Here is a 24,476-nt window from a genome sequence, read left to right as displayed (position 1 = left end):
GCGCATACGTCTGCAAAATGGATTAGTCGATATAGAAACGCCGAGGTGAGACGCCACACAACTGCGCCCCTCAGACTACCCTAGGCAACCGAAGGACCCCACCGATTCGACCTAGCCAGGGCTGCGGTAGCTTCGCTTCGGCATTTCGCTCTGAGCCAGAGCGCTGGCGAGTATCCCAGTAGCCCGTCCCTGCGGGAAAAGCGACTTTTTTCTTTACTTTCTCTCTCTCGTTTCGCTCTCCCGCTCTCTTTCGGCCAAGATATGCGTTGGCGTCGGGAAAGCTACGCCGTGAGTGACGCCCTTCGCTACAGTTTGTTTCTCAACTCACATCTCCTTTTCCCGCTGAAGGGAGCTCGTCTGCGTCGGTGCGCCTTGTTGGGGCGGCGCCTCTGGCGTCGGCAAAAGGCGAGTCGGGGGGGGTTGCGGCGAGAGCCCACCTGCCTCAGGGGATTCTCTCCGCGCCTGGCGTCCCCGAGGGTTGCAGGAGGGGCTTTCAGCTTGCGCACCGCTCGACGGCACAGACTCCACGTTGCGTTTAGACTCGCCGCTCGCCTCTGGCTCACAAAGCACGTGGGCGTGAGGGCAGGCCGCGACGGGGCTGAGGTCCTCGGCGCGCGCCTGGACGGCTCCGGTCGCCCGTGGAGAGCCAGTGGGTTCAGCCGCGTCTTCCGAAGCAAATGAAGAGAGACCGGAGAAAGCGGAAGCACATTTCATGGAAGATAGGGAAGAGTCGATAGTGGCAGAAGGCGCGCAGGCGTTGTTACAGGGGCGCTCGCCCCCTCGAAAGGGGACGGCGCATGTCGCCGGCTCCCACTCGTGCGGCGGCCGATCTCTCCCGTCGCAAGATGAGCTTCGAGGGCACGCAGCTGGGTGTGTGTTGCCGTCCTGCCGGGAGCTTTGATCTTCCTTTGCGTCGATGTGCTGTGTTCGCTGAGGCTCGGCGACCGCCCCCGACTTCCTGCTGCCGATGGAAGGTCCGCGATCGTCCTTCCGTTGTCCGACTGCCTTGAGTGCTTCATCGTACCTTCGCAGGCGCGCCTCGTATCCACCGAGTACTGAGTTCACGTAGTCGGCTTCCGCAGAGTCCCTTCCCGCCTCAACGAATCTCCTCAGGGTCGCGAGAGCGGCCTCTGTCGTCGCAGCTGCCGTCCCGCCCTCCTGCCGTCTCCCTTTCGGGAGCAGAGCCACGCGCCAAATCGGCGCGCGTCTGCGAGGCGATTGGAAGGCCAATGCGGATGGAAGGACTTTTCGAGGAGGCGGCGGCAGGTAAGAGCAGGAAGACGAATCACGCGTGCGAGTGGGATGACTGTCGAGACTCCGCGCGGCCAGCGGATCAAGGGAAGTCCGTTCGCCCGCGTGTGGCGTGTCTGAGGCAAACTCAGAGGCCCCCGAGCGGTTTCCCCAAGCGCGCGAACACGGAAGGTGTGGCGGCGCGCTCTGGGCGCTGTGGTGATCGTCTGCGGAAAAGGTCTGTCGCCTAACTCTTCTCGTCGCGACGACTTCATACGCCACGTTCGAGAGCGTGCTGTGGGCTCGGCCTCTTTGACGAAAGAGGCGAACGCCGCTGTCGTCCGCTGTCCGCACGCGTGCCCTCTGAAACTTAGGCGCCTCGCCCTTCAGGGGAAATGAGGCTGTCATCAGGCTGCCTCTTGCTGACTCACAACCGCGAGTCACTCGTCTGTCGCTGACACTCGCGTCGGAGAGGCTCCTTTTCTCCGGCCTCGCAGACGAAATCTGTCTCAATCCCGAGAAGTGCGAGGGCGAACGCGGGCAAGCGGCGCTTGCGGAAGAGAAGCCGGCGGTAGGTGCTCCTTCTGCCTCTCTCAGGTGGGGTCGCGGGGGGGCCTCACGCCCGTCCGGTGTGGGAGGATCGCTGCTGGCACGGGCGCTGCGAGAAAACAGGTCACAGCGCCGCAGCGACCGCACTCCGCAGGCCGCTTGCGCCGCCAGCCTGCTGAAGCTTCGACATACCGACAGAGCATCTTGTTGCACGCGGGCCAACTGTCTCTGTATCTCGTACTGCACTCTCATCAGCTCACACAGTTTTTCTTCCTCCTTCAAATCTCCATCTTTGTCGTCAAGCGGCCTCCCCGCGAATGGTCGGTAAGACGCTGACGACTCGGGCGCCACCCTCGCTGCGACGGACAAGTAGTGCAGTTGCTCACTCATGGACAGAGGGGAGGAGAGGCGACTCGCGCAGCGGTTGGAGGGTGTGTTCCCTTCTGAGGCTCCAGAAGAGGCGCCGAATGTCTCCAGCGTCGGAGGTAGAGACGACGGTGCATGCTGTGAGGACATGCAATCCGGCTCCGAAGCAAGAAGACGCCTCTCGTGGGAAGGCGTCAGTACGAGAACTGAACTACTTGGTCTCGAGGGAGACAGGGAAAAGGCTGGAGTAGCGACAGCTGCTAGCTCTGCCTCCAGAGCTGCCGCAATCGAGGTCATCGCTTCCATCGTGCACTGGCCTCTGGGACTTGTCTTACTCTCTTCACTGTGATGACACGAACACAGGCGCGAACTTGCTGGATGTCTGGCCTCGATTTGGGACGTTAGACGTTATTGTGGGGCTCTCCGCCAACCAAACTGCGTTTTCTTGTCGGATGATCGCCTAGGGATGGCGATTTCTCGGAAACTGGCTCTGTACAAATCACGTGCATTAACGCTGCTTGCGGCAGTTACAACACTGCATGTTCTTCAGGTTGTTATGTAGTTTCTGAAGTTGCTGGTTTACTTGCAAAGGGAGGGCATGCTTGTAGTTTCCTTCTTGCTGCCTGCCTCTTCCCTGAGTCTCAGAGCACTGTAGACTCGAGTATGTGGGGCGTACACGTCATACGGGATCAAGCGCGTACGGTGAACTACACACTCAGGATGTCGCGTTCCGCATTTGGCTTCTAATGAATTCAAGCTTCATTCAGAAGCATCCTGTTGATATACAAGCAGCCAGAGAAGACTGGAACGCCCCAAGTGCAGAGTTTCTCTATTTGTGTGCTGCTGGTGTATGCAGACCAGCAATGCGTCGTCCGTCACATTGCCGTGTTTTTCTGGCGGGTAGGGCATTGACGTAGGACAGTCATGCGCAGAGGTTGTGGCATAGGGAAGCATTCTCGGTCAGCACGTTCCGTGCGGCAGACTCCAGGAGGATAATCCTGTGTGTGCGCTGTGCAATCGACGGTCAGACATGCGAGACGACGAAACCTTCCCCGGTAGTTACGCAGGCATCGGCGCCACTGTGTGTGGCGCTGAAGCAAAATTTGTCTTGAATGAAATCGAGCCTTAGCCGACGGTTTTGAGGAGGACTCTGGCGAACACTGTTGCCCGAGGAAAGACGACGAGTAATATCTGGCATGCACCGCCCGTGAAAATGGTGGAAAAGAGCGCACGCAAATGCTTCCGCACTCCACGTATAGGCCACTGTCGCCCCGTCCTCTCTCCCTGCGCTATCTGAAAGTCGACTGCCACAGAAGGGGAACCAATCGAGAAAAATCTCAAATTACGTATCATGGGCGTGGCATAAAACGCATGCAGAACGGACGAGCAGATGCCAGTGGGATCGGGGCCCCGCTGTTGTCAGTCACAATCGACGAGACAGGTCAGCCCGGGAACGCCGCATACAGAGATGCGCGACATCGTGTGATCGATAAAAGACCAGATTGCCGCCAGTATATGTGCGGCATGACCTCGAGGGGGACGATGGTGATGCCGATGGTGGCCGCGTACTGGTGTAATAGTAGATCTAGTCAATAAGTGACCCGACACGCAAGTTTCTACACAGGAGGAAACGAAGCGTGAAGGTGACAGTTATCTACAGGACTTGATACTTGCGATTGATGCATCCGCCTACATTAGCTGCATTCCCTGCAGAGGGATAGTTGACCAAGCAAGTCGTATAGCTCACATAGACAGCAAAAGCGAGAGCCAGTCCAGACAGGACTGCGCCACGAAATTGTGTAAGCAACGCGCAAGCGGTGTCAGCCAACCGCGAGGGGCTCAGTGCTCTGCTGGTGCGTGTAGCAGCCTCTGCGTGTGTCTTAAGCAGATGCAGCAGTAATGATTCAGAAGGCGGGTGCAGTAACCTGAAGGGTTTTCGGTTCCACATTCCTGGTTGCGGTCTGGGGTTGGTGGCACGTAATTGTGAGAGCTCATACCCAGTGCAGCACATACGCCTGAGCTGGCATGGTGGCGCGGGCGCATTTCCGGTTTGACAGAACGGCTGTTACTTCTCTTTCCTTGCAAACGCAAATATTTTTCTTGTGATCCGTCATTGTTCCTCAATCGCATTCGCCTTCATTTGCAACCGCGATGGGCCACCGGCAGGGCAAACTACATAAAACGTTCTTCTGATTACTGGGAATGGCCAGTGATGCTCTCTGCAGACGATGCTGGCTACATGCTGTATGCGTTGGGTATGCTGCGGACCAGTTTCAGTATCGTGTTTCACCGCATGGTGGCACGTAGAAAGGCGTCGCGGCTCTGGGGAGCCCCCAAACGCGGGCTAAAGCTCAAACGTGCCCACACAGGCCAAGGCGAGAACTTTACCGACCTCCCACTATTTGGGTTCAAGCATACGGTGAGCAACTTCGGGGCGACAGCATCCATTTTCTGATCTGCCCCCGTCCTAACGGCGCCGCGCACGCTGCCCTGGTGGGTGAAAAATCGTCTGAACAGCCACGGTCGATCTGGATACTCATTTGCCCACCTCTGTCTTGTTCGCTTCCCACCAACGCACGCGCTTTGAGAACTCAGCAACACCAGAGGATCGCTGGTGTGGTGCATAGCTGTTGCAAAGTATTCTTCGAGTGTCCCTTGCAAGTACCACCGCTTTTACGCTTTCACGAAGCCAGCAAGACCCGCTTCTGTGGGGCATCCTCTTCTCCAGCATGCGCAGCTTTCAAAGATAGGAGTTGACATGTCCTTCGAAAGCGGATAGTGTGTTCCGCCCTCATGGGGCTCAAGATCGGAGAACTGACGAGCTAGACCCAGATAGCCAGTTGTAATCAGATCCGGCAGCAGAAAAGATGGTCTACGGGTGATGGAAAGATCTGGTTTGCGGAGTTTCACTCGTATCACCGAGGCTGCTAAAGTGAATGCACAATCGAAAACAATGTCCAGCATCTGATGAAGAATTCTGTGCCTCCTTCCAAGTGTTACGCTAAGGTCTGCTTCCCAGTAAACGCGTGTAATCGATCGAATTGCTGAAGTATGCGATGATCGCTATGTAACCATTTTAACAAAGAACTCTATAGAACCGAGGTGGGTTGTCCGACCAAGTATATCCAGTCAGCCACAAGGCGCCTTCGCCTTCTCCAGCCTATTCGCCGAACCCCCCCATTTCGCCTGCACTCTTCACTACTATCTGTTTCGCCGATCGGAACCCTTTCCGCAGACGACTTTTGGACGGCTGTAACCCATGTCCATGGTACATGAGATTTGCATCCTGTTTTAACTCTTACAGCCCGCTACAGGACCACACCCGAAGAGAGTGATTGTTTCTGTGGACACCCGGTCGGTGCTGCAGAACTCAAACACAGTTGCATCCCAAACCACCACACTTGCTGCGTCCTTCATTGGGGGGGTCAGTTTGATTGCATTCTTCAACGTCGTCAGAATGATGGCCAATCACCACCCTGCGAACTTGTCAAGCTGCGGCAACGAGCTTCTCAAGTGTATTGACGACCTCAAGCGAAAACGAGATGAAATCAGCAAGCAGATCATGCTGGTAAAACGAAATGCCCTCAACCATAAAAAAGCGCTGAGCACAGCACGTTCACACTGCGGGATATTCGCTAGGTACTACTGTGTTCACCGCATGGTAGGCGGAGCGGGTGCAGGGAATCTTGACTTACTCCCGACGCCCAACCAGTTTGCGTTGTGTCAAAGTCATCTTGTCCGCAGGAAAGTGAAGAAAGAGAAAAAGTTCAGCGAGGGATCTCGGCTCTCACTGAGAAACTGCAGAAGTTAAACGGTACGTTTGAGCGCTGAACAGCCAGTGTCCTACTACTCTCCCTCTCTCTCGCAGCTCTCACTACACTCGGCAGCACTCACTCTTTCTGAGGGCCGGCGCAGTGTCCAATTAGAAGCAAAATTACGAGTAAATAACAAAGAGAGGGTCATTTCAAGGCATTTGAAAGTTTGGTCTCACTGCTGAAGATTTGTGAGACGTCTGGTTCTATCTCATTCGCGCACTCCGTTTCAGAACGGTTCGAACAGTTAGGCTTCAGAAGTGCGGCTAAGAGGGGCGACGAGAGAAGTTCTCGTTCCTTGGTGCCAGCGGATGAAGATTTGACAAATGCTTGAGTGATTGTCGCAGTCATTTTCGATCCGAGTCTGTTGTGCGCAGCGAGCAATGAGAAAAACATGCAAGCAAAAGAAGAGTATGACAAGACGATACAAGACACGGAAGCTGCATACATGAAGGTGGGGCAAATGACTCGGCAGTCTGGCTTCCCGGAATAGCGAACTTAAGAGGCCCAACCTTGAATGGACTGTCGAATCAGCACACTCCAAACAATGACTACGGGACGACGGGCTGATGAAAGACGAGAGGCCTTCACACGCCGTCCCGAGCATGCATCTGTACTGCGGTATGGAGTCGATGGCCTCCCATTGCCTTTCAGATCATTGAGTCCTCGCAAACACTTCTTCATGTATTACGGCGCGAGTCCATGAGCCTGGCGAAGAAGAGCAGCATGGAGTAACCGACGCTCGGCACTTCAAGCTGACTTCCCCAGTCTTGCTGGCCTATCCAAAGTAAAGGCGACCATATCGTCCGACGAGGATTTACATCCTCCTCTCGAGGGGCTTTCTGAGGATTGGGAGCGGTTACTCTGTCACATGGTACTGCCGCGCCGTGTACATGGGAACCTACAATCTATGAGGCAGTCCTGTCTGCGGCGACGTTCATTGCGGACACCACATACGCATGAGAAGGCTCATAACAGCATCCTTGTTGCACGCCGACACCGGAAACGATCAGCGGCGTTCACACGATGAGATGGCGTGTGTGCTACACCTTCCTGCATATCGCTGAAGTTTGGCGTCACTACGAATACGATGGACACACATGTAGGCGGGACTCGATGATCGTTGGGTATCCACGCATACTCACACCCCCTCAAACTTGCGATGACATGGCACGCAGTAGTTGAGTGGGCAGAGTATACTCTGACCGCTTCAGGAAACTATGCGGAAGAACGAGAAGGTGTCGCACAACCAGATTTCTTCGCGTTCTGTATCTCGAGAACGAACTGAGCTTTTTTCAGCACGCCCGTATGCGTCGCGGTGTGAACTCATCGCGCCCTAAAACTACAGGTGCGTTTCGCGCTGCGGATCGTCTGACTCTCCTCTAGACGTTGGCTTTATTGCAGATGAACCGCGCCAGCAACCCGCACCCGCGAGTGTCCAATCAGCTTTAAGAATCCCTCACTTTCGACAGCGGTTTGATGTATATCGTCTCTACGGGCGCAAAAATTCATGCTTCTCTCACATTTTGCCAACGGCAGAAGGAACATGCTCGACGGACGCTGGAGATGAAAAAACGCGTCAAAAGGAGGAGACACACCGGATTCAATTGAACACCAGACGCACTCGCCCACCCGAACCCACGACCACGCGACGAGCCCTTTTCCGCCTGGCTTCATTCCTCGCATGCTCAGAAACATGCAGTTTCCAGGTCCTGTTTTACAATCTGAGCCCCTCACACCATCACTGCTCTAAAAGCTTACGTTCGCCAGCGAGACTCCCCTCCGCAGCCGCCACTTCAGGTCATTCTCTCCCTGAGGACTGAAACTCTGTCATCAATCGACCCCCTTTACGCAGCGCCAACGGTGCCCGCGACTCGTGGCTCAAACTCTTCAACGTCCCCGCCAAGGACGGCTTCCAGCGAGGCCGCCAACTACGCAGCGACACGCTCTTGCATTCTAGGCGATGAATATGCACAGGGCTCAACTCTACTGCACCCCCACCAGGGGTCTGACTCCGTTCGCACACGCAAACACTCCGAAAACGACTCGCCCTCGGCGGCGCAGTTCCTGCGGCGCGCCAGAGCAGTGCTGACGCGCAGCGTGGAGAGGCCCCCAGCGAAATCGGGGTCGATGGCTGCCACCTTCCTGAACTGCCGCGCGCCGCACCGTGCCGCTTCCGAGCCGTCCTGCCCGTCTTCCTACTCGACGCGCACTCTCCCGCTGAGCCGCTCTACAGACTGTTGTCCATAGAGACGTCCATGCCGCCTGAGACGCGCGTGACAAAACAGAGGCACCACTAAACCACTGACTCCTGGTCACTGCATTTTTCCGAAACTCGAGGCAACGCGTCACGTATGGAGCATCAAAAAAAGTCTCGCTCCCCTTTCAGGACCCCACCCACCTCAAATGCGGTCTACAGACTCCATTACGCCATACAAAGTATTCTACGAAGCCTCCCGCCTCTCCCCCCCTTTCCCCCGCCGCTCCCGCGCAATAAACACAGTGCAACCGCTACTACAGCACAGCCAGGCCGCAGAAGCGTGCGCAGTCTCACCTCTCGGAGCGACGCCTCCGCTGACGGTCGCGTCCGCGGCAGTGCCGTTGGCGACGACGGCTGTGCCTGCTACGCGGGCGGCGTCGTCTGTTTGGCTAGGCGCGCCGGCGCCCGCGGCGGGCGAGCCTGCAACGGCGCCACCGCTGCGGCTGAAGTAGTTCTCGAGGTCGTTGTCCAGGCGTTTCTTGATGTTGTCATCGCCCATGTACTTATCGAGCTCCGCGTCGAGCGACTCCTTATTGACGGACACGCCGCCGCCGCGGCCGCCGCGGCCGCCGCGGCCGCCTCGGGCTCCACCACGGCCCCCGCGGAAGCCGCCTCCTCCGCGACCGCCTCGGAAACCCCCACGGCGCGCAGGGAACGCCCCACCGCGCGCGCCCCTCTGCGCCTGTCTCTCTCTCCAGGCCTGGACGCCGTTGCGCGTCGACGAGTTGCCGCCCCTGTAGGCGGAGGAGACGGCTGCGGCACCCCGAGCGGCGCCTTGTCCGCCGCGACCGCGTGTGTAAGAGCTGCGGAAGAAGAGACAATGCGCCAGGGAACCACTACTCGTCGATCCACGCGTTTCCACTCGCTCTCTACGTGTCCGCCGCTCTCTAGACTTGACTGGAAACCATCCAAGCGCAAGGCAGTCGCAACTGACGCGCCCTCCCCCCCCTCCCCCCCCGCTGGCGGTGGTGGGTGGCCGCGAGCGCGTGGATGAAACGGAGGAAATAGAAAACGTGGCGACGCGGGAAGGGCCGCTCGCGTCGCGGCAAGCACGACCTCCCGGTCCGCAGCTGTGTGCCTTCTTCAGTTGTGGGGAAGCAAGAGTCAAAATGAATACCTGGGCGCCCTGCGGTAGCTTCCGTAGCCGGTGTATCGGCCTCGGCTGATGGCGAGGTTTCTGGATGCCGCCGCACCGCCTCGGTTCGACGCGAATCGAGGGGCGTTTGCGTTCTTCATTCCGTAGACTCGGGCTCGAGCCCAACTGCGTAGACCCGCTGCAAGAAGAAGAGAACAGAAACTCGTGACCCCTGGTTCGAACGACGGCCTCCACGATTTCGCGGAAACGCGCACGCGCTGCTCTTTGGCAAAACCTTGGAAGACGAGCTTCTTCAGATGCTGACAGACACGCGGGGAAGCGGCGACCCCGGATTCTGCTTCACCCGAAAATCCACAACCTTCTTGTTTTTGCCGGCTCAAACACGCACTCTGTGCTGACCGTCTCCCGCCGAAGACGAACAAAAGAACAGACGGCATGTGTCGGTCCTCGAATCCAAATTGTGAGACCGCGACGACAAGCGGCGGCCTCGGTGCGGCCTTCACGCCGTTCCCTAATACACGCCCTGGCTGCTGCGCAGACTTGTTCGAGCCTCTGGGGAACCAGGCGGCGGAGCCTACCACTCCAGGGCCCTTCTTCTCGAAACGACAACAAATCACTCGCTTGAAAAGTGTGTTTCCTTTGCCGAAGAACAGATGTGCGCACCTCTGCGCGGCGGCCAGGCCTACATGCGGCACGACCCCCGTACTGACACGCCGTGTAAGTTGTGAAGACTCGCTGAACTACACCTGCCGTCTCTCCCATACGCGACGTCTACGTGGCACTCCCTCCGAAGTGAAATATCCCTCCTCCGCTTGACTGGCAACGTGGCTGCCAACAGAGCTGCAGATCGGTGGCGCACATTCTGGTGTCCCCCGCCGAAGTCTCTGCCCCCTCCCCCCCTCCCCTTCCAGCGAGACAGTCACGCAGCTGCGACAGCGCGGAATCCCCTTCGCCGTGGAGGGAACCGAGGAAAAAGCGAAACATGACAACACCGACATCTCTTGAGAAGTGGTCGCACCCGCAGAAGACCCACTCAAGTCGCCCCGCACGCCTAGTGTGCGCGAGCGTGCCTCACTTCCGAAACCTTCCAACACTGCGACTGAGTCATGGAGACCTCACACACTTGAGCTTCTTTTCGAAAAGGATGCCACTCTGTAGAACCGAAACACTTACTCCCGCGGCTCGCTGCGTTGCTCGAGTACCGGGCTGCGCCCGCACCACGGCTGTATGCTCCCCGAACCATTTTGTTTTCGAAGGGGGGGGGAAAGAAAATCTCGAATCGGAGAAGGCGAAGTCAATCGCGCGCCAATCCGTGTTGCTACGAAGATGAGCCCGGCGAGGAACCTTGCCTCCCGTCGGTTTGACGCTCTCGACCCCACTCGGATTCTTTACTTGCGGTAGAACTCGAAACGCGGAAAACGTCACCTTCCAACGACACCTCGGCGGAAAGACTGGAGTGTGACTTACGGGGTGCGTCCGACAAGGAATAAAACTAAACGACAGAAATACGTGAGCCAGACGGCGAAAAATTACTGGGCAGCTGCACACGGGGAGGAGGGGGAGACACCGGTTTCGCACGAATTTTGGAGGCAGACAGCGGGGGGAAAGTACGGGGTTAGACGGAGTGAGAATGGGCAAAAAACTGCTCAAACTTGCACGATGCCTGCAGACAATATAAAAAGGTCGACGGAGCGTGCCAGCTGCAGCAGGTAAGGCGGCTCAAGGCAAAGGAGGAAAAGACGATTCGCGCAGGACACGAGCGCGCACCGATTTGAACGGCACCGAAGAGGCAGCAAAGGAAAACACGAAGAAACACGGGCGAGAAAGGATAATCCCCAGAAAAAGGAGGCTGTTCGTTAAGAAAAAACGACACGGCCGATCTGAGGGAGAAAACAAACAAGTGGTTGGAGAACGAATGGCAAAGCGTGAAAACCACCCTTGTAGACGGCGCGGTCGCCGTGCGTAGAGGAAAAGCGACGGAGCGAGCATCCCCGAGGGTGGGGTGAGAGACCAACAAGGGGGAAGACGCGCAGAGATGCGGTGCCACGAGCGGAGAAATTAAAAAAAAGGAGAGGAAAGCGGACGTGTCATCGAGAGCAGAATTTAAAGTCAACCCCCGAAGCAGGCAGTCCCGTCACCTCTCCATCCGTTCGTTTTCTCAACCCCCGGCTGTACGGGGTATGGGAAACAACAGGGAGATACTGGGAGAAGTTGCCGGTCTTCACTTCTGCCCAGACTGTGTGCTGCTGGCGTTGGTACCAGCTGTGTGCCCTGGGTTAGCGAAATCGCCGACGACTCACTGGGGCGCGTTGTGCGCGACATCCACGGTTGCGGGGCTTCACGGGAAACTTAGGAAAAGAGACAGAAAAAACGAGAAACGTCTCGGCGGATGGAACTGGAAGTGCGGGAACAACAGAGCGTACACAATACGCAGCGGGCAGTGGACATGAGCGGTGCGCAAGTCTCGGTAATGAGTCAAGCGGAGACTCGCTGCTAAAGGCTGACGTCAGGACGGTTCAACACTCGCGCCTGAGTGCTCATATCCTGTCCGTGGAAGAGCGTCATGCCGTCACAGCGCCCTCGGAGAGTTTGTAGGTCGTCACAACGGAAGTCACAGCAGTGTTGTGGTCAAAGCTCCGTTTCATCTGGCGTTCTCTCTTGACTCCTCAGTTCGACTCGGAGCGGTTGCCGTGTGCCTTTTAAGGAGAGATTGAGACAGCGATACTCACCGGCGCTCACTACCAAAACTACATTTCGCATCTTGCAAGCGTGTAGGCAACAAGGTAGTAACCAAATCCACGAGACGGGACGCTACACTATTGTGCTGCACACTGCTACACTGCTGCTTCGTTATCGAGGCTTGCTGCTGCGGAGCACTCCCTCAAGGCAAGCAAACTCAAACAGCACCTCCGTCCCTGATCGAAGAATCCCCCTGGTTCCTATCCAAACAGCGCTGCCAGTCGTCAATACTTATGAGCTCGAATTAGTGCATGCCTTCCGTGCCTGCCACATGAGAGTGTATGCGCTAACGGTATGTTGCTTTTTTCGCTGTCCCCCCCCTTAAATCCCGCACACCTCAGCTGCGTAAGGTGCGGTGAATTTCATTTTCGATCACTCAGCAGGAGTGTGGCCTCTTCACGAAACGAATGCCTTGTCGATTGTTCCGCTCTAAGTACGCACGCCGCCGACACAGTCGCCATCTGCAAGCCCTAGCGCATGTGGCTGCATCTCTGTTTCAAGCCCGCTACAATCTGACCTGTGAGGTCTTGCTTGCCCAGTCCGGAAACACCTTCAAGTTTGTAGCTTCTCTCATTACCGGGGGTAAGGACGCAAGATACGCTGAACATAGTAGTTGAAGGTTTATACAGCAAGAGAGCCGTCGAGAAAAGCTCGAGACCCCGCATAACTGGCATCGCCTCACACCGCCACACCGATAGGAGAATCAGTTCCCCTCGGAACAAAAATGAATGGGGGTACGGTAATTGCCTAAACCTCACCATCACGGGAGCGGTAAGACCACACTAACCCCGACGATTCGTGTCTGGCGTATGCTGTTAACTGGTTGATCCTTCGCGCGGGATCGACATAAACTCTGGAACGCGACGAACAGAACGCTATGATTCGATACCTATCCTGCTGCAGCGATGCTTTTGTTGCTTTTAGGCGTTGAGTAGTTCTGTCGCGCCGAGGGACGTGTTCAGTCAGCGTCATCCTCCCGTCCGCACGGCTCGCCTTCACTCGACGGTTTTTTAAGACGTGGACAGCGGAACAGCTGCCACAAACAGATGGAGAGTGGCAGGCGGGAGGCATCTTTTTCGCTGACTCACGTTCTGATGCCAAAGGTGGGTTTAGGGTTTAGGACGTAGAAGAATGAATCTGGGTTAAGAAGGGCAGTGCCCCTTGCCTGCGTCGCAGTTGCTCCGTCTCGCCTCTGCGTTTCTCCTTGATTTTGGCTACAGTCTTCGGCCTTCCCACAAGGAAGGCATCGAATAATTCATACTGTCGCAAGAAACGCTGCAGTACGGGAGACTCCGTGTGGTAGATGTGTCGCCGACACAGCCAGTTCTTTCGTCTAATCCCGGCCGGCTTCCCAGTCAAAACAGGCGTACATAAAACCTGCACGAAACACCAGACACTGTTTAGAGCTCTCTGCACTGTTGTCTCGCACGGTTAAATTTTCGTGGTGCCTTACTCTGATTGGAAAAAAAAAACAGTAGGGGACTCTAGAGTAGAGGAGGCCGAATGCTCCTGCGTAAGTCCCCCGAGCTGCGGGCGGCTGAAAAATACGCACACACCAGCATATGTTTCGGGAGCCCATTTCCACAGCACTGGGCGTGCACAGATTCTCTATCGTATGCCCGCCTTTCGATAAAGGGTCATCAAGGAACAGCTAACCAGCACGAGAACACGCAACCGTGTGACAGCCTGGTCTCATAATTGAGTAAATGCAAGAGTGGTCATCTCTCCCGCGACGACGTGCTGAGAGGTATTTTTGAGGGAATACAAATGCCAGAAACAACAGAGAACTTCGTCGCATTCTGCGTGTCGGTCCTTGATAGCCTCCCCGTGTCTTCTTACAATGGACGGTCGCATGCAAATCAAGGAAGACATTGCAGCGCGCACAGCTACGCTTTCTGATGTCCTCAAGTCATCTCTCTCCGATAACGTAACTAACGCCATGGTCTGTCTTGCTTCAACTTTTCTCTGCAAATCAACCAAATGCTGTGCACCCTGGCCTTTTTGTGAGGAGACCACCGCCTCGCACGCATGCAGGACAGGGGCTGCTGAGGTCCGCATATTTTTCGCACGCACTTGCAAAGTTTCGGTCCTCCTTTCTCTAGAAGAGAATATTGCGTCCTAGTGTGATGCTTCGGCGAGCGAAGACTGCCCTCTGTTGACACCACACAGCCTCCATTTTTCATCTGCTGTCTGGCGTTCATAGGGCACCTGGCACGGCTCACGACCTCTTCCGTATCAGCGCAGGCAACGGCCTGTCCTGTTGGATAATGGCTGCCACGAAAAAGTCGGTTCCTTCTTACCTGTGCTGCATCCTTTAGTTGTTTTACTAGCGGCTGTATTCGTATTGACCCGATGGACGCAATCTCCGTTTCGAAGCGGTCAGCCGCGTCTGCAGCGTCCGCGGGTTCAGGCTCTCGACAAGCCCTAGCTGGCCTGCGGAACGGCGGCACCTCAAAAGCTACGCTGCTGAAGGAAATGCAGATGGCTGCGGAGGACCAGTTCGCCGACTCTTCGCCCACGGGTGACGCCGTGTGCAGCAACCTCGACCACTTTCGCGAAGCGACTTCCTTTTTTCAGGACCTCGCGCGACTGACCGATATTTCTGCATCCCTCTGCAAAGCTGTGCACACTCCGTCAGCGACGAGGGCATCGGCTACTGAACTTTGCCAGCCGACGCCGGTGCAGCGTGTCGAAGAGCTTGTTGCGTTGGTGGCCTGTTGTGCCAGAGTGCTGGACCGCTACCAAACTCAGCCGACACTCCTCGATCGCCATCTACTCCAAATGGTCGAACCGTTGGCTCACGTCGTGCAAAACCACCTAAACCTCATCCCCTTTGTCACACCGGTGGGCACGACTGGAAATGACACGCTGAAGCTGCGGGGCTCCGACAGCGTTGCCTCTAAAAGCCATCGCGACTCTGTGGACGATAGGAACGCGTCCGGGGGGGCAGCGAATAGCGTGGACGTGTTGGCGGCGTCACTGTCTCTGAGGCTTCTGCTTCACCTCGTTTACTCGCTCTGCAAAGTTCGTGGGTACAAGGCTATCCAGCTGTTGCTTCCGCAGAGCCCCGAGCTCCTCGAACCCGTTGTCGACTTATGCGAGATTCTTTTCGAGGCTGAGATTTCTTCTGGCGTCGCAGATTCCGCGCCTCTGCAAGTGCAAACCGCTTCGCCCTCACGTGCCTCTCCAGGTGCTGAATCCACAGAGCGCGGGTCCGTGGCCTCTGCAGGGGTTGAGGGGGAGGAACCGAGCTCGCATGAAGGCGCGGCGGCGACCGGGTGCGCAGAGACGACATCGAAGACAGGACTGGGAGAGCGAGCAGCAAACGGGGAGGCCAGGGGACACATACTCGACGACGGGCGGGCAAGTTTCCAGGAGCTGCTGTCCTTTGCGAAGCAGCTGCCTCTCTGGAGCACGCACTACTCTCTGCTTGTGTGGCTCTCTCTGCTCGTCCTGGCTCCCTTCGGATTAGAAAGCCTCGACAGCTCGCTTCACGCGGGTCGAGAGGCAGGGAGAGAAGAAGCTACTGGGCAGGAAGGCCTCGCGACAAAGCGACCTCAGACGCTGGGCCTTCGCATCGTTCTTCTTGCGGAGGCGTACCTCCGCACGACTAACACGAAAGCGAGCGATGCAGCGGCCTTCGCGCTCGCGCGGTTTTTCAGCCGTCCGGATATATCTGCGAAGGCTCCAGAGCTCTTCCCTCACTTCCTCGGTTTCTGCCAGCAGTCCCTTTTTGCTGGAAAAACGAAGTCCGCCTCCACGTCTTCAACTTGGGCTGTTGCCACTGCGGCTCCCCGGGGATCCGAAGCAACCAGCACCGAGGCGACCTCGCCTCCCGGCGCTGGCGCTTCCTCTCCTGAGCTCGACGGAAGTTCCCCTTCGTCTGTGCCGATATTTCGCCGCGCCAATGGTAAGCAGCCGTGGCATATCGCCGATACAGATGTTTTGAATTTTGCATACCCGCATGCACGCAGGCGCACAATTGATGTTTCGCCAGCTGTTCACAGGTCGCACCGTCCCTGCTGCTTGCCTTCTCCGCTCACAAGAGATGCGAGCCGCTCCCGCTGCCTCCTTCGCCTGCTCACCTTGATGCTGAAGTTGTATGCGAGGGCATGTGCTTGAGGGCTGGGCACATAGTTATGCACGTGTGCCTCTCTACACGAGGCGAGCATCAGCTTTCGCTACCTAGGCGGCATTCTCTCCCTCTGCTTGGTCCTCCACGGATGCTTCCCACGGTTGTTTCTTTGTGCCTCTCTTGCGTCTCACCAGCAATTCGAGCTTTGAACGAGATTCTGAAGATTATCGGACGACGTGCAGTTCTCCCTGAGCTCCCGCGCCTGCTGTCGCTCCTCGGCCTCACGTCCTGCGAAGACGAGCGGAGCCTGTGGACGTCGCTGTCCTCCCTCTCTGCTCTCTTTCGCAAGCTGCGCTGCAGCTGCGCCGCGCGCCTCTGCATGCTTCTTCTGCCGCCGGTCAACACGCGGTCGCTGCGGTGGAGGTACACGCCGCACGCGCGGTGCCTCACCACGCTTCTCCAAGAGAGGAAACAGCCAGCCACTCCGGGGGCTGGAGAGGCCGCGGCGGTAAGCCAGGCGCAGCAGGCCCACGACCTGCGGGGGGAACCCGACGATGAAGAAGAGGAAGAAGAGGACGTGCCTGAGCAAGTTGAAGAAGTCATCGGGCTCCTCCTTGAGAGACTCTCCGACCGCGACAGCGCCGTCAGGTGGACTGCGGCGAAGTCAGTCGCCAGAGTTGTCATGCAGCTGCCGAGGGACTTTGCCGACCAAGTGAGACAACGACCCGCTCGGCGAGGGGGGAAGGGGCCTTCTCGGCATCGCTGGAGCTTGCACAGAGGCGTGGCGAGCCGTGCTCCTTGTCTATTCTGTCTATTTACCAACGCACTGGGTTTACCCTAACCCCTTCACGCATGCGCATCTACATACACATATCTCTGCGTGTCCGCATGTTTTTCTATGCGAGTTGCTGCGAAGGCGGCGGAGCGATGCAGCTGGCGGGCGCCTCTTGGAGCAGGTGCCGTGAGAAGGGGAGGGAGGGCGCGACGACGACCTTAGCCCCGAGGCGGGCATCGTCTGGTGCGTGGCGGTGCGGTCTTCTCCCCCCCGTTCGTCGATAGGCCCTTCTCAGGCGACAACTCTGGCGGATAGCTTTTGTGTTTGCTCATCCGGAGAGTGCGTCGTTGGGCCTTTTGCACATGCGCCGCAGAGCATCGGGCACGCCCTGGAGTTGAAACTTTTTAGTCTGCAAAATATGACAAAGAATCCATGCGCACCTCGCTGCGTGTGCGTCTGGCCGCGACTGGTGAACCCTCGCCCGCTTTTTTATCAGAGACATCGAGAGGCGTTTGTGTGCACGTGTCTCGGTTTCCACAGGTCGTCGCCACGGTGCTTGACTCGCTCGCGTCGGTGCCGCTCTCGTCGTCGCTGACCTCCAAGCGCCTGTGGCAGGGCAGCTGTCTGGCCCTCGCGGAGCTGCTGCGCCGCGGGCTCGTTGGGCTCCAGCGGCTGGGCGCGTGCTGCGCGTCGCTGCGCCTTGCGCTGGCTGCTGAGGCGGGCGGGAGCTGCGCCGCCGGAGATACCAGCGCGGCGGCGGCAGTCGCTGCGCTGAGAGACGCCGCTTGCTACGCGGCCTGGAGTCTCGCTCGGTCTTACTACCGCACAGAGGCTTTGAAGAAAGAAGTGGAAACGCTCTCCCGCTCCCTCCTCCTCGTTGCGCTCTTCGATCGCGAAGTCAACTGCAGGTGAGCGTCTGGATCCGCGTGGGCCTGTATACACGCCATGAGCATTTGCCTTCAGAGGCAGAGCAGCATCTGCTGCTCTGCCTCGTGAGACGTGGAAGTCTCATCACACGATCTCTTCCTCAGAGGAAAACTGCGGGTCCGTCGCCACCGCAGCCTCCTTGCAGGACGCAGAAAGGACCCACACAACCACGGCGATAGTCCAGGGTGGGGCCTCGCCCAAGCGCGTCCAACATAAAGATAGAGATAGAGAGCAGATAAATAGCGGACCTAGGAAGCTAGATAGGTTCTTGGCTAGACAGCTAGCTAGAAAGATAGGCAAACAGATACAGGGGGAAAACGATGTGAACTGGGCTCGGCGCAGCTCGCCCGATGGACAGGTGAAGGTGTGCGGGGCTCGCGCCTTCAGGCGAGCAGCGGCGGCGGCCTTCCAGGAACTCGAGGGCCGGCACGGCGGCATTCCTTGCGGCCTGAGAATCGTCACGCTGGCGGACTTCTTTGCGCTGGCAACGCGGCGCTCGTCGTATCTGCGCGTTGCCCCTGAAGTAGCCAGCCTCCACCGCGACTACGCGCGCTTGCTGCTCCAAGCGCTGTCGGCCTTGCTTCTTTCGCCGTATGAAGACGAAGAGATCCGCACCTTGGGCGCCGCCGCCCTCAAGCGCATTGCTGTCAGGGAGCGCAGACTCGCCGCAGAGGTGAGTCGAGAGCACGGCTGCGCATCGTTCTTCGTCCCCACGACACGAACGCCTCTGAACGCTCGCTTCTCTCGTCTGCTCGCCGACTCCATTCCATGCCCCGTTCCGCGGCGCCGTCGTGCAGCTTGCAGGGTCGCCTCACGCCCCCTGAGACCCCCGCTGGCATGTCTGAGCACGTGCAGAGCTGCAGGGGCGAGATGTGCGCATGCCGTTTCCGCTGCGGCGGCGATACATGCTGTGCCCACTGTCAATCGCGCCCGTACCCATCACCTCCGCGGCTGGTGTGCGCCGTTTGCGTGTTCAGGAGATCCTGCCGACGATCCTCGCCAAGTCGACGGCCGCGGAGGAGGACTTTGGGACGCGCCACGGAGCCCTCCTCGGGCTCACGGCGCTGACGGAGGCCCTCTGCGGCAAGCGGCGCCCGCAGCCCTGCAGCGCGGCTGGCGGGGCAAGTGCTCCAGGAAGCGAGACCGGCGAGGGACAGGATCCAGACGCCGGCGGCGAGGGTCTCCCCGAGGAGCTTCAAGCGGAGATTCGGCAAGTCGTTCTCAAAGTCGAGAAGCAAAGGCAGTATCGAGGCAAGGGCGGAGACCTTTGCCGGGTGGCTGTCTGCAAACTCATTCAGGGCCTGGGTGAGTCACACGTCGCCTGCAAGCCCTCCACGTGCCTTCCGCGCGTCTTGGCGCCAAGAGGCCCGTCGCTCGATGCGGCGAGGCAGAGATCGCGAGAGGCAGCGAGTTTTCTGAGAGCCTGCGTGCAAGGTGACAGCCCGGCTGAATGTGCAATCGTGTTACAGAAACGCCGTGACCCGACACTACAAGAATATATGTATATGAGTATATCTCAGCGAGTAGCAGGCTCAACTTCATTTTCGCACACGTGCATGCGTGTCTGACCACGCCCACGGTCTCAGCGGATGATGTGCCTGGCGCCTCTCGCTTTCCTTTGTGTCTGTCGACCTCTCTCGCATTCCTTTCTTCCATGGGCGGTCCACGGCATTGCGGAGCTCGTCTTTTCAGCCTCCTCACCCTCGATCACGTTCAAGGCTGCGACGGCGCGGCGGTACCTGACCACGCTGCTGGAGGGGCTGCGTCACTTCAGCGAGACCGTGCAGTTGGCGGCAGCTGAGGCCCTGCGCACTCTGCTTCACCTGCGCATGCCGGCCGCGGAGGCCCTCGAAGCGCTGCTTCCCAAGCTCGCTAAGAATCTCGCCAACCCCGATGAGCACGTGGCGGCCCGAAGGGGCTACGTACTCGCCCTCGCGACCCTCGCTCCCGAAGTCTATCGCCGGTGCCTCAGCCAGCGGAAGCCGCTCGGCGCGGCGGCGGGACCGCTCGCAGGCGCCGCGCCTGCAGAGAGCTCGCTTGGGGAGCCGCGGGGAGCCTTCGGAGGCGACGCTGCGGCAGACGCCGCCGCGGGAGACTCCTTCGAGGGAGACTTGCTGGAGGTCCTCTGCCGCGAAGCGACGTCCCTGGCCCCCTGCGGCCAGCCTGCGCTGGGTGATGCGCAGACGCGACGAAATGCGTTGATCGCGCTGGGCTCTGCGCTTTCCGCGATTCTGACTTCGCGGCTGCCGCGAGCGGACAAGGCTCCAGAGCGGGGAGGCGCGACCGCGACTGCGGGAGAACCTCCTGGGGCTCCTGCGGAGGAAGCCAAGGAGGAGCCTGAAGGGCACTCGCTTCCGTCTTCTTCTTGGGCGAAAGTCGTGGATACCCTGGAGGCTTGCAGCGCAGACTTCCAAGCAGATGAACGCGGTGACGTCGGGTCGTGGGTGAGGGAAGTCGCCTGCGAGACCGCGTGCTTCATTCTAGAGAACGTGTCGCAAAGGCGAACGCGCCACGCAGCCCGACCACGAGGCCCTCCGGAGCCCAGCGCGGGCGCGGAGGGGCTCGGGGACCCCAAGTGTGAGGCGGCGGGGGGGCGCGAGCCGCAAGCCGACGACGGCGCCGGCGGCCTGAGTCGAGAAGACACGCTGCGCTTGGTAAATCTGGTTGTCCGCATGGCGATGGAGAACTTGGATAGAACGCGGAGCCGAGCGGCGTTTCTGCTCTACCACATGACTGCGCCGCTTTGTCTTCAGCGAGAAGACATGCGCGTCGTGACGCATATTCCGCCATTCAGAGTAAGGCAGCGAGAGGTTCTCGCACAAGCACCACCAGTTATCCATCTGCGTATGTATGTATGCATGCGGATATGCATGTGCATATATATATATATATATATATATGCATGCATGCATGTTGCGTGCACGTATATAAATGCGCATCTGTATGTACATGTATGTATGTACGTGTATGTATATATATATATATATATATATATATATATATATATATATATATGTACGTATGTCTGTATGTATTTACGTATGCATATACGTGTATCTATGTTTGCATGCATGGACGTATATATGTTGATGTATGCAGCTGCCCGGAGGTCTTTACAGTCCGGTTGTAGGAAAGGCGACGCCGATACCCGATCCAACAGGCGGTCGCTCTGGATGTGTCAATTGTAGAATGGGCACAAGGGTGTTTCCAGTGCATGTGCATGCCTATCCACGTGAAGCCGCTGACGCAGTGGAGAGCAGCTGAATGATATTTAGACACGCAGAGGGCTGCCGCTGGAGGTTCCACCTATGGGCATAATGGCGTCAGGCGGTGAGCAGACACCCATGCGTGCCTCTCTCGCGGGCAGTTCAGGCGCGCGACCGCGCGGCAGGCGACTTCTAGCAGTTTCGGTGGTCCATTCGTGATTAACCTGAGGTGTCTCTGGCGTGTGCGTGTCAGATTGAGTGGATTTGGGGGCGCGTTTTCCACGACTACTCCTACGAGCTGGGCGCCGCGGGCATTCCGCCCCTGGAGGAGCCCTATCCCGACGCGGCTGAGGGAGAGTCGCCTCCCTTGCGCGCAGCCCCGTGCTTTCTGACTCTCTCCCTCGGCTCGCAGAGCCCGCCCTTCCTGCGGCTTCTTCAGAGGAGTCTCCTGCCGGTGGCCGTGCGGCAGAAGCTCGCGTTCGAAGACACGAAGCCCGAGCTGCCCTTCCAGCGTCTCAACCTCTCTGACCTCTCCTCCGGCGTGCCCGTTGCGAACCTGGGCTCGGCGTCTCCCTCGCCCTCTGGCGCCGCGGCTCTCCCGGCAGCGTCGCCGGCGTCTGGGGCCGGCTTGTCTGCTCCTCAAGCCTCCAGCGGGAGGGGCCTTTTAGGCGGAGGGCGCGATCCGCAGAGCCCCGAGTTCAGAGAGGACGGAGACGAAGGCGAGTCTTTCTGGGAGACGGGGGGGAGTTTTGATTTCCTCTTGGAGCTCTCTGTGATCGACGGCGGCTGCGCGACGCTCCACAAGACGCGGAAAGCTGGCGTTCTCCTACGGCTGCCGCTGTTCACCGACCCAGAAGTGACCTACCCGCGCCTGCTCCCGCTCCTCCTGCTCCCCCCGTATAGAAGGAGAGCCGCCGAGGGCTCCTGCCTGGGCCTCGGGGCCGCGATGGGCAGCACCGCGGACAAAACAGCGGAAGCCTTTCTCTCATTCATGACCGACGTGAAGCGGCTGGCGCAGCCTCTCCACGGGAAGTCCGCAGAAGCGGGCGCTGGACAGGACCGGGCGACCTGCGGCGCAGATGAACTCTCCTCGTTTTACTGCGGCTGCGTCGCAGCGCTGCAAGCAACTGAAACCAGCGAAGATGAGGCGAGGGAGAAAGGACTTCGTGCGCCAAACGCCGTGGTGACGCACGCGCTAGTCGAAGTTCTGGCGGAGTGTGCGGCGGCGCTGAGAAGCGGGGCGTCAAGCGCCTACATCGAAAAGCTCTCGCTAGCCAGTCTGCGGGCTGTGACCCTCGTGCTGAGCAACGAGAGCGTCACTCCCGAAGACGGTGCGTCCGCGTTTGCCGCTCGCAGGGAGGAGGAGGCCGGCGCGCCTCGCAGCTGATCTGGTTGCGTACCTGCTCATCGACAGGCTGGCGCCTCGCTCGCGAGCGCCAGAGAACCTCAACTGTCTTCTTTGCTATACACATATCCACACGCAGACGCACATGCATGCACGCATCCACATGCACGGAGATATGCCCAACTACATGTACATATGTATATGTGTGTGTCTCCGTGCATGTGGATGCGTGCATGCATGTGCGTCTGCGTGCTGATGTGAGCTCCGGCGCCGGCAGGACACTGCAGGGCGTAGTCGGTATTTTTCTCTGCGGGAAGCGCATCGTGGCGGTTTTTCTTGTGCTGCTGCGTCCACGTGTCTCGCAGTGCCGCGTCTTCTGGCGCTCCTGACCGCCGGTCCCTTCGCGCGAGGCGCGTGGCTTCGGTCTTTCCAGTTGGTGAAGAGTCGCTGCGAGGCGTTTATGGCTCTCGCCACAGCGACAACAGGCGCCGGCGACGCCTGCGAAGAACGACGCGAAGCGGCCGCGACCGAGGCGCAGAAAGTCGCGCTGTGCCATGCCTTGAGCTTCCTTCTCCATCGGTAAGGGGTCGCCCGCAGCCCGAGTTGAGAACGAAGCATGCACCTGCACTGAGTTTGGATTGCAGTGGACGTGGAGCATTCGTGCTGCTGCTTGACCCCCTTCTGCGCCGCCTACGAACCGGGGGAGGCGCGGTCGCCCTGCCCTAAGAAATCGTTTTCGTGTGGCACATGCGGGCTGAGGTAGGTGCAGCCTCAGAACCCCCCGAAGACCATACCCACACACTGGTCGCATGCTTCACGCGATTGCCTGCCTTCTTGAGGTTTGCGTCTTCTGTGAGACTTCCACCCACCCCGCTGTTTGTTTTCGCAGGTTCCCTAAAATTCGGTCGTTGGCGGCCGAGGCGATCTACGGCTCTCTGCTGTGTCTCTCCCCCGGCACGGATTTTTTGGATGACGCTGCATACGCGGAAAGGGCCGTCAGCCAGTCGGTCCCGGCCTCAGGCCCCGCCTGCGCCGACGGCGAGCCGCTCGCTTCGGGGCGCGTGTCTGACGATTTCTTGCGCCTCTCAGAGCAGCAGTTCGACGAGGCAATGGAGTTGCTCACGCTGACGCCCTGGCTGGAGCTGGATGTGCAGGGCGAGGGGACAAGCGCCGCATGCGGCTCGGCCGTGGGAGGCGCGGAGTCGCGCCTCGGTGCATCGGCGCTGGAGGCTGACGCCGAGGCAGCGGCCTGCTCCGTAGAGCGTCTCGCGGTCCTTCTCGGCGTGCAGAAGCAGTGGCGTGCACTAGCTCTGAAAAAGAAGTCAAAGGCAACTGAATGAACGAACGGGCGGATGATCGCCGAGGATTTGTGAAACGGCGGTCACCAAGGCTCTAGACACTGGGTAGACTCCGCATGCAAAGGGCTTCACTGCCGTGAGACCTAAGCACCTTGTCGTTTCCCACGCATACTTGCCATTCCACGGCTGTCGAGTTCTGCTGCAGCGGGGCCTGCGTGTGTGCGCCAGCGCGTGCTACAGAGACAGAGGGTGAGAGAGAGCCTAGACACATGACTACGATCATGCGCACACGCCGGCAACACTGTCCCTTCTGGGCGCCCTCGGTTTCGCAGTTGCGCTGTGAGTCGAGCGTCGCTTCTGCAGTCGGTTGCGGGTGCTCTGCACATTCAAAGGCATCGAGGGCTACGGCGGCTCAATGGCTGGGCGCGGCGACTCTGAGGCAGCTTCAGGGGCACTACTCCTCAGGGAATGGGCAAGTTGCTCCCCCCGCTCATATGGCCCTGACGTCACGAGTTCAGGATGGGCGCGACGAGCTGGTAGCTCATGCTGCGAAGGAGGCACACATCACCTCAGACAGTAGTGTAGCGCACATGCGGAGTCCACGAGGAGTTTTTGGGCAGGTTGAGGGCAGGGTGAGGAGGTGACATGCGCGGTAGAAAAGAGAGCGCCTAAGGCGCACCTGCTGCACGTATCCGAGAGGGCGTTACGCACGCTTTGTGTTCAGCGTTGAGATATTCACTGATGTCGGATCGCGTGCAAGAAACGCTGAATGTGCAGGGCGCAGCATCTGTTTAATTT

General features: G+C 58.7%; 4 protein-coding genes across 4 annotated transcripts; 2 read left to right on the top strand and 2 right to left on the bottom strand.

Annotated features, from left to right (window-relative positions):
* Positions 1-324: 324 nt before the first annotated feature.
* On the bottom strand, positions 325-2,451 carry BESB_063230 (uncharacterized protein; the record flags this gene model as incomplete). The annotated part of the gene is made up of 1 exon (XM_029364737.1): positions 325-2,451. One exon carries the CDS (start codon positions 2,449-2,451, stop codon positions 325-327), a length of 2,127 nt encoding a protein of 708 aa, XP_029219445.1.
* Positions 2,452-5,602: 3,151 nt separating this feature from the next.
* On the top strand, positions 5,603-6,692 carry BESB_063220 (sjoegren syndrome nuclear autoantigen 1 family protein; the record flags this gene model as incomplete). Its single annotated transcript, XM_029364736.1, has 4 exons — positions 5,603-5,713; positions 5,890-5,959; positions 6,335-6,411; positions 6,612-6,692. 4 exons carry the CDS (start codon positions 5,603-5,605, stop codon positions 6,690-6,692), a joined length of 339 nt encoding a protein of 112 aa, XP_029219444.1.
* A 1,495-nt stretch (positions 6,693-8,187) lies between these two features.
* BESB_063210 (uncharacterized protein) lies at positions 8,188-10,556 on the bottom strand (the record flags this gene model as incomplete). The annotated part of the gene is made up of 4 exons (XM_029364735.1): positions 8,188-8,222; positions 8,512-9,020; positions 9,335-9,491; positions 10,487-10,556. 4 exons carry the CDS (start codon positions 10,554-10,556, stop codon positions 8,188-8,190), a joined length of 771 nt encoding a protein of 256 aa, XP_029219443.1.
* Positions 10,557-14,404: 3,848 nt separating this feature from the next.
* BESB_063200 (uncharacterized protein) lies at positions 14,405-23,720 on the top strand (the record flags this gene model as incomplete). The annotated part of the gene is made up of 9 exons (XM_029364734.1): positions 14,405-15,962; positions 16,322-16,839; positions 17,443-17,810; positions 18,217-18,502; positions 18,807-19,134; positions 19,522-20,624; positions 21,289-22,366; positions 22,746-22,959; positions 23,270-23,720. The coding sequence occupies 9 exons, from the start codon at positions 14,405-14,407 to the stop codon at positions 23,718-23,720; spliced, it is 5,904 nt and encodes a 1,967-aa protein (XP_029219442.1).
* Positions 23,721-24,476: the final 756 nt, after the last annotated feature.

This window comes from Besnoitia besnoiti, chromosome V (assembly GCF_002563875.1).
Source record: "Besnoitia besnoiti strain Bb-Ger1 chromosome V, whole genome shotgun sequence".
NCBI lineage: Eukaryota > Apicomplexa > Conoidasida > Eucoccidiorida > Sarcocystidae > Besnoitia > Besnoitia besnoiti.
The sequence above is the reverse complement of the archived record's forward strand: the minus strand, read 5'-3'. Positions and strand labels throughout refer to the sequence as shown.